Below are 9630 nucleotides of genomic sequence, written 5' to 3' on the forward strand. Positions count from 1 at the left end.
CTTTTGTTCTTTCTTAACAGCAGAAGCAGCGTTGAAAGTGCTTTTTCTGTACCTGGCAGCTGAAATAGCTTGCAAATTCCGCTATATCTTTCATTTAACCGTGTTGTGGAAGATCCCCAGGACTCCGTTTGGGCTTAGAATTGTGGACATTACACAAATGATAAGAGTTGCCATATCATGTTGCGAAGCTATCTTTGTATGTTACCCTGGAACTCTTTTTTGCTTAAGATCAGTTTTTTTTCATTCTCGAAGAAGTGCATATCTTACCGGGATCCTCATTAATAATGGTCCGGAACAATAGTATCATTGGAGTAGATACACGACTCGCTTTAAATATAAATACAAGAAGCCGAGTACGCGGATTAGTCCGAGTGGAGAGAAAAAAAAAATATATTGAACTTAAAATCTTTTCTGGAGATATTCATTTTCCTGGAGAGACAGATAAGATATCCAGGCACAGCGGCATTTTTATACCACCAGAAACGGAAAAAAAAAATTCTAAAGAATCAAAAAAATGGAAAAATTGGATCTATGTTCAACGGATCACACCTACCAAGAAAAAGTATTTTGTTTCGGTTCGACCCGTAGTCACATATGAAATATCCGATGGGATAAATTTAGCAACACTTTTCCCTCGGGATATCTTGCAGGAAAAGGATAATGTCCAACTTAGAGTTGTCAATTATATCCTTTATGGAAATGGCAAGTCAATTCGAGGAATTTATCACACAAGTATTCAATTAGTTCGGACTTGCTTAGTATTGAATTGGGACCAAGAACAAAATGGTTTTATAGAAGAGGTTCATGCTTCCTTTGTTGAGGTAAGGGCAAATGATCTAATTCGCGATTTCATAAGAATTGAGTTAGTCAAGTCCACTATTTCGTATACCGGAAAAAGGTATGATAGGGCAAGTTCCGGATTGATTCCCGATAATGGATTAGATCGCACCAATATCAATCCCTTTTATTCCAAGGCGAAGATTCAATCACTTAGCCAACATCAAGGAACTATTGGTACGTTGTTGAATCGAAATAAGGAATGCCAATCTTTGATAATTTTGTCATCATCCAATTGTTCTCGAATTGGTCCATTCAATAGTTCGAAATATAACAATTTGACAAAAGAATCGGATCCCCTAATTCCAATTAGGGATTCTTTAGGTCTCTTAGGCGCTATTGTACCTAAAATAGCGAATTTTTATTCATCTNGAGATCCCACATTGTACGGATGTGCGGCGAACCGGCACGGGATCGACGTCACGTGCTCACTCTCTAAAGTGGTCGTGGTTCTGTCGGCCACGGAGATTACGTCGACGGCCCTCCTCATGTTGCCCAGATACAGGTAGGAATCATCCCAGCCCCAGATTGCTCTGCAAATTGAGATCAGTATCGTTTTTTGCATTTGTTAAAGGCAAGAATGTAAGTAATAATGTAGAGGCGGTGTCAATGCTGGGTTTGGAGGCGGCTTGAAGTGAATAGCTTGGAGATATCAAATATATATATATATATATATATATATAGAGAGAGAGAGAGAGAGAGAGAGAGAGAGAGAGAGAGAGTAATGTTACTATACTTTTGCGAGTACAGAGATCTCCATACTCATAAGTTGTTTTCGACGATAGAACTTCCGAATTGACATACAATTCAAAACAGATCATAATAAAATGCTGTGGAATTGGTTGAAGGCCTTTCCATCCGATTAGATAAAAAAGGATTTACAAAGGCTTACCTGAATGTAGATAGCCATCTTCCAGTCTGATTATTGTGTTTTATCATAAACAGATCCTCAAAGTTGGCTCCACTGATGATCCGTACTTTATCATCTCTACTGCATCAAAGCTCAAAACAGAATAAAGAAAAAGAAAAATGAATTGAGCATGATATGCAAACTCCTTGTAAAAGTAATTTTCTTTTGTTTTTCTAACACAAATGCCATAATATATTTGCTTCAGTTTAGAGCTAGCTGCTTCCTTGCCCTAAAGAAAGTAACTTCTACTTTTAATTTTTTAGTGAAGAAACAAAAAGGTTAATAAGCAGAATATATCCACTAAACCAACTATCACATATCAATGAGTTTTAAGTATGTTGAGTAACTTACGAGACCATCACATCAATAAGTGTTTTCTTGACTACAAGGGCACAAGAATTCAAGTCATACATCAACACATTCTACAATGGACTAAACAGAGTTAGTTTCACTTTTTCCATCTACATATATCTAGCAGATGCAGGAGATCGCATACCTCGTTGTAGCAAGACAGCTTCCGCTGGGTGAAAAATGTGCAGAATGAACTGCTCTGTTATGCTGAACAGTCTTCAAGCATTCCAGCTTATTCTCTTTTGATCTTCTCAAGTCCCATATGCAAGCCGTCCCATCCGTCGAACTTGTAGCAAACAAATTAACATTTTCTGGATGAAAGTCTATCGTATTTATCCTCTGTTCATGCAAGTCCCAGGAACCAGAGACTTTACCCACCCTCAAATCGAAAAGTTTGAGCTCGCCTCGCTCTCCAAAATATAAGGAGTTATTATCATGAGGTGCTTGGCATAAAGAATAAATAGAATAACCGCAGGAATATATCATGTTGAACGTCTCTGAATCGGCATCCATCAAACATATAAACCCATCGTAGCAACTAGTGAAAATCTACATTAGACAGAACCAAGCACATAGGATGAATGACCATATAAGAAGCATGAAGGAGTCCCCAACAAAAACAAAACCACATTATCATCAAGTGTTACAGCTGAGAAAAACAGTTACACTCTCAATTGTGGACGGATCAATCTGTGACATATTCTAGTTCATTAAACTTAATCTTAGTAACATAAATATATACCGAACAAACATTTGTAACATTCCTGTAAGGGGCAATAGAGAATATGTTTAGAACAATCAATTAACCAGATTAATGTGTGGTGCAGCAAAGTACAGGTGACTCTGAATCTCAACACTCATTCAGCTATTCAACCACAACTACATTTTGCACCAAAATTCTTCAGCTACCAACAATTCTAAACCATTCTCCATCACAATTGTACTCAAAGTTCAACCTGTTGCATGTCTAATACAAAGCATATTCGTGTACCGGAACAAGTCGAAGGCATAATTGCTCAACAATTTTTTACACAACTATGGCCTACAATAATGTTTGAAGCGAATCGAACATTTAGGCTAACTATTGAGAAAGAATTAGCGCTGAGTTATTGCGCGCTTTTAATTTAAAAGTAAAACTGTGAAAGAAGATATTACCTTTGTCGGCGAATCCAGATGGACCGAAATCCCCGAAATTGGAGCTCTGTGAGGAAAATATACAAACACCCCATCTCCATCCCCATCCCCTCCACTATAATCCACATCCCAAAACCCTAGATGCCCCAGCTTATTCCCCGCAGCGATCACCGTCCGATCCCCAAAAGGCAGGAATCGCACGGCCAGGATCCTCTCCCGGAGAACCTTCCTCACCTTCTCCTCCCTCAGAGCCATCGAACGCCTCGGATCGAACCCGGAACCCCTTCCCTTCACATGATCCGATTCCGACGCCTTTGAAGCTCCCAAAATCGCGTCGATCAGGCCTCGATCGGCCGATCCGGAGCCCCCGACGAGGGTATCGGCGGTGGGGAAGGGGCCGATCCTCTCCCGGGCGGCGGAGGCGGGATTGGGAGGGGGAGAAGGGGGATCGGAGGAGGGGGATGGGGATCGATTAGGGGGGAGGCCGCGGGTGCGGAGGGAGCGGCGGAGGACGACGGGGGATCGGGGCGTGGGGGAGGGGCAGGGCCTCTTCTTCGTCGTCGCCATGGATTGCTGAGCGGAGGAGGAGGAGAGATCGGAGGCGATGCGGCGGAGCTTGAGCGAGGCCATCACCTCGCCGTTGCGGCGGATGTTCTCCATGCGGCGGCGCTCGTACTCGGTTAGGGTTTCGGGCGCCATTAGAGAGGGGTGAGGGGAGAGAGAGAGGGAGAGAGAGAGAGAGAGAGAGAGAGAGGGTAATGAGAAGGGGAACGGAGAGGTGGCGCGAAGTGATGGGGAGAATGGCGGGAAAATTAATTTTGCTTGCATTCGCCACGTGGCGTGAAGAGATTGGCGAGGTGTATAGACATGGTTCTCCGAATATTGGACTTGATTATGGTTAATTGCAGTGCTAATTAGTCCTCCATTTTTTATGTTTAATTACAGTCGCCACGTGGCGTGATGAAATTGCTTCGGTCTATAGACCTGGTTCTCCAAAAAAGTGACTTTTATTTCTGGTTAATTGCAGTGTTAGTCCTTACACTTTCAGCCAAATTTCATTTTGATCCTCAAATTTTTAAGTTTTACGTGAGATCCAAACCTTATAAAACTTTCAGAAATCTTTTACTTTAGTGCTTATTTTGAAGAAAAAAAATTATTTAGCTCGTTTATATACCTATGCACGACGACTCCTTTAATCTCATATTTTTAACTTAACAATTTATTAAAAAAATTGATAAAATTAATGGATAATAGGATACAAATATTAAATAAATATGTGTAACATGATAAGTAGGTGGTACCCAAATGCGTGGGTAGTAACTTTTTCTAAAAAATAAATGAGTACAAGAATTAAAATAAAATAATTTTAAAAGTACAAAAGTATTTATGCCTCTGACATTTTAACCATCGTATTGCTTTAAGAGCCGTGCAGCACTATTAACAATACGTAATTTTAAAATCACAAATATGTTGAGTTTCTGTATTTTTAAAAGAATATAAAATTACGAATAATATATATTTATAGAGTTGAGCTATTATATTATTATGGATAAACTTTAAATATCACCCCTGTGGTTTTGCACTTTCTGACTTTAGGATCCTATGGTTAAAGTGTATCAAGTTAGTATTCTTTGGTTTCATTTTTATCTTTTCATCATTTTTTTGTTAATATTTTGTTAAATTATATATAAAAAAAACTTCAAATATTCCATCCAGATTTATTGAATATTCAATTTATTACTCTTTAATTTTAATTTTGTCACTGATTTAAAGAAAAAAATTAGTAAAATCGATAATAAAAAGATAAAAATAAAACGACATGACACTAAATTGATATACTTTAAATCATATGATATTAAAGTAAAAAAATGTGAAACCACAGGCGTAGCATTTGAAGTTTTTTTTCTATCACAGCCTAAACATTCAACAGTCAAAAAAATTAATAGTAAATATTATTTCTCGATAGTATTTTAGCTCCATTTTCTCTCTTTCTATATATATATAATATTTTTAAATGAAGTAATAAGGCATTAGAATATAAAAATACCAGAGTTAAAAAAAATAATAATAAATAAAAATTGAAAGTTCTCAAACGGGCCACGAGCGAACCAAATCGGTCGAATTAGTTCGGTTCGATTTAATTTAGCTTTTATTTCTAGTTCGTTTCGGTTCGGTTCGGTTTTTTCTTAAAAAATGGAACCGAACGGAACCGAACCGAGCAAAACCCCTCCCCCGATACATTTTTCCCCTTTCTTACGACACAAGCTTATAATTGTAGATACATTCATTTCTCTCCCAACTCCGAGAACCTCGTCCCCGATCTCAGTCGCCCATGTCGGTGAGTATCCTCCTCCCTCCTCCCCCAAAACCCTAACCCTAATCGAATTCCTTCCCCTCTCTCTGTCTCTCTCTCTCCCTCTCTCTCTCCCTCTGTCTCTAATCACTCTCTTTCTCCTATGGTTTGTAGATCTTCGAGTACAACGGGAGCGCCCTCGTGGCGATGGTGGGGAAGAACTGCTTCGCCATCGCCAGCGATCGCCGCCTCGGCGTCCAGCTTCAGACCATCGCAACCGATTTCCAGAGGGTCTACAAGATCCACGACAAGCTCTACGTCGGCCTCTCCGGCCTCGCCACCGACGCGCAAACCCTGTAAGTGAGAGAAAGAGATCCGGGATTGCCCGGGTTGTGGCTTTTTTTTTGGGGGGGGGTTTGATTTGATAGTATCGGTGTTCTTTAGGGCAGTGTTTGGTTGCGTGTAAAAAGAGGTCCAAAAATAACTCTCAGGTCGAAAAGATTTTGTTTTGCTTAAAATACTTATTAATTTTGAAGCAATTTTCCGTATTTTAGGGTGATTTTCGATTTTTTCCAGCAAAAAAAAATGCAAACTGAAAAGTTAAAATTGAAACAATAAATAGATAGTTTCTTTTTCATCGAAAATACGTTTTTCTAATTATTTTTTATGAAAATTGTTTACAATGGTTGCTTTACACGGAACCTATCATTTAGTATATTTTTGTTTGGTTTGTGTTGTTCAGGCACCAGAGGCTTGTGTTCCGGCATAAGCTGTATCAGCTTCGAGAAGAGAGGGACATGAAACCGGAGACTTTCGCTAGCCTTGTCTCCGCTTTGCTATATGAGAAGAGGTTTAAATTTAATTCCGGTTATTAAAGTTTATGGAAAATGGAAGTTTCATGCCTCCTTGTTTGTTTGTTTGAATGATCGGAATGGTTATTTTTGGTTTAATTCCAAAATCAGTGAAGAAGTTAATGGTTTTGATTTCAGGTCATCTGCTTGATCATTGCAATAAAAGAGCATGTAGGATGAGATTGTTGAGTGGATAGATGATAAAACAAGGAGAGATGAGATATAGGTTTCTTTGCGTATATCAGTGGAATGTTTGGTTCCCATCCAATGCTTTTTCTTAAGTGTTGTGTACGTAGAGCTGTTCGAAGAAGTCCTAGGAGCTTTTTTATTGAAAATCTACTAGTAATTTATGTTGTATCTAGATGCAGAAGCTCTATAGAGGAGCTTCTAGTTTTGAAGCCCAGAAGTTAATTTTATCTTCGTGCTATAGCCTATGGTCATCGGCTCGTAACTTTTCATTTACCATATGCTGGAATTTTGTTCAGGAGTAGAGAAGTTGTTCTAGAAGCAGGCTAAAAAGTATTTGGAGGAACTGTAGGAGTATGAAGACATATTGGATGGCATCAGAATGTGCGAGGAGGAGGTGCTCTGAAAGGGGTTAAGGAGAATGATTATAGAAAGAGGCAAAGAAAGAACTAGAGATAAGAGTGGGCATGCATTCCTTGACATTAATTCTTAGTTTTGAACAGAAGTACGTATGCCTTAATAGATTCAAATGTATGTAACAGAAGTTCTTTTTGTAATTTGTGAACTTAAATCCATTAGCAGGCTGAAATTTCTCATTTAATATCTGTTAGTTGTTGCCTTTTTGTATTGTTTTTTGCGAGATGGTTTTCTACCCATTTCTATCTTTTTTTCCTTTCCCTATAATAGTGGCTTTGGCTGAAAGGTTCTTTGAATTCTGCAGATTCGGCCCGTACTTCTGCCAACCGGTAATTGCTGGGTTAGGAGATGATGATGTACCCTTCATTTGTACTATGGATTGCCTCGGTGCCAAGTAACTATCCATTTCCAATGCTTATCCTGCAAGAAACTTCTTTATCATCTAACCAAATTTACCTACACCTGCAAAGCACTTCTTTTGTTGCTTGCTATTTGCTGTCTCTATTTGCATCAGGAGATTTTTCTAGTACCTTGGCATTCTTCAGATTAACGTACAATTTCTACTTGTTTCTTCTAGGGCTTAAAAAAGAAGGACAAATTTATTCAAATAGAGCTTTTCTGGGTTGCCTGCATTTATTTGGTAAAAGATGCTCTATAATAGATGCTGAAAGAGAGAGCACTATATAAACTAAAGGCTTCATTTGGTCCTTTACTTGATACTACAGAGTTCACTAGAGCAAAACTCAGAAGTAGGAATGCTCTCAAACAATCAACAAATAATTTCCCTCTGGTTTTGAACCTGATGTAAGCCCTTAAAAATAGGTGTTCAAATACCGGGTACAGCAAAACTGAGACAAGTTGAGCACTTGCCATGGGTGCTATTAGGCCAATTTATGGATAAACTCTACCTTCTAACTTGCATTCAGTCTAATTATTCCAGTGCCGGTCCTAGGGAAGTTCCTCTGAATTTCATGCCTGCTAATTGGGAAATGTGCAATCGATGATATGAATGTTTGTCCGATGATGAAAGGAAAAGGAAGTTGTCTTGCCTGCTAGTTTATGGGTAAACTTCCATGTACCAATGGTGCTTACCGGCTAGCTAAAACATGGAAGTTTACTTTAGATAGGAGTTGTTTCTCTACTTTATTGCCATATATTTCCCCCTTGTGGTATATCTGAATTCTTTAAATTTGTATCTCTTTATTTGGAAGAGTATGAAGTGGGTAATTTTCTGTTGCAGGGAGCTTGCCAAAGACTTTGTTGTTTCTGGTACAGCCTCGGAATCCCTGTATGGTGCTTGCGAATCCATGTACAAGCCTAACATGGTTAGTTGCTGTGTTGTTATACGTGCCTATATAGTTAGTATCTTAGCTGGCTCATATTATTTTGGCTCTACTTCTTGGTGACGGTCATATTTTCTGGTCATTAGACGGTTTAGTGATAAAGGTATGACGTACAGATATTTTCCTTTGTACCAGTGACTAATTTCATTGTTTGGGTTACGTTTGTTGTGATATCTCTCAAGTTCATGGGATCGAAGTTATGTCATTTCGTATCTATGAATGCTGAACAGTTTTTGGGTCTTGCCGTAAGCTATTTGCATTTTACCTCCATAAGTGCAAAGCTCTTTTACATAGTCATGTTTGTGCATAGTTGCAAATTCAGAGCGAGTTTTAGGACTGAGATTAATAAACAGTATCATACATGCAGCATAAATAACACACAGAGAATATGAAACCAAAGCTCTTAATTAACACACGCAAGCCAGGATATAGTTAGCAGCTGGCGCATGAATAATAGTACTTCTTTCTACCTTATGTTTGTCTTTCTCCATTTTAAATGTTGAATTTATGTTTCCCTGATGACTGCAATCTGATAGGGAGAGTTCCAGGATTCTCTTGTATTGATTTCATAATGAGGCATGACATTGACCTTTTTCCCTCGCATGACAGGAACCTGACGAGTTGTTTGAGACTATATCGCAAGCACTGTTAGCATCTGTGGATCGTGATTGCTTGAGTGGCTGGGGAGGCTATGTTCTTCTCGTGTAAGTTCTTCATTCAGCCTCTTTGACGGTTCTTTGATATTTGCACCACTCGTGCATTTTCTTGTTGCTAAATAAATACCTAGCCTTGCAAATCGTTTTGCCTAACCGGTGATTGAAATAGGGTACGTGAAAAATCATGTTTCGCCAAGTTGGTGCTCTCTACTCTTCATTTCTGAGACTACTACTATAGTACAGATTAAATACCTCTAAAAATGTCATGTTCTTAGGAAAAAAAGAAACACTGGTTATGCTTTTGGGTTGTCCAGCGTTTAGCAACAATTTGGGATTGTTTACCTTTTGAAAATAACTTGATGTTTAGCATGTAGTGAGAGTGTTAAACCCATACTTTGCTCTAGCTAAAACCTCAATTTTGTTTTCCACATTTAACCTGCATCCCCCCCCCTTGGCTTTATTGCAGAACACCGACTGAAGTGCAGGAGAAAATACTGAAGGGAAGGATGGACTGAATCCTCCTGTTTAGGATACGAAGAGTAGTGAAAATTGATCACCCTTCAAACTATGCTGTTTTCCTACAGTTTTTCGACGTTAATTGCTGTTTTTTCTGTGACGGAACAAACTACAAAGTACATTTAGTGATTGCTTT

At 38.8% G+C, this 9630-nt stretch overlaps 2 protein-coding genes across 2 annotated transcripts; one reads left to right on the forward strand and one right to left on the reverse strand.

The window, feature by feature from the left end:
* Positions 1199–4010, reverse strand: LOC109724788 (WD repeat-containing protein 76). Its single transcript, XM_020253717.1, has 4 exons — positions 3254–4010; positions 2244–2647; positions 1730–1828; positions 1199–1370 (listed from the first exon to the last, which is right to left on the reverse strand). The coding sequence occupies exons 1-4, from the start codon at positions 3929–3931 to the stop codon at positions 1199–1201; spliced, it is 1353 nt and encodes a 450-aa protein (XP_020109306.1). The 5' UTR covers positions 3932–4010.
* LOC109725025 (proteasome subunit beta type-3-like) lies at positions 5465–9630 on the forward strand. Its single transcript, XM_020254069.1, has 7 exons — positions 5465–5570; positions 5700–5881; positions 6268–6375; positions 7284–7373; positions 8220–8304; positions 8932–9026; positions 9445–9630. Exons 1-7 carry the CDS (start codon positions 5565–5567, stop codon positions 9491–9493), a joined length of 615 nt encoding a protein of 204 aa, XP_020109658.1. The 5' UTR covers positions 5465–5564; the 3' UTR covers positions 9494–9630.

This window comes from Ananas comosus, linkage group 19 (genome assembly GCF_001540865.1).
Source record: "Ananas comosus cultivar F153 linkage group 19, ASM154086v1, whole genome shotgun sequence".
Classification (NCBI taxonomy): domain Eukaryota; kingdom Viridiplantae; phylum Streptophyta; class Magnoliopsida; order Poales; family Bromeliaceae; genus Ananas; species Ananas comosus.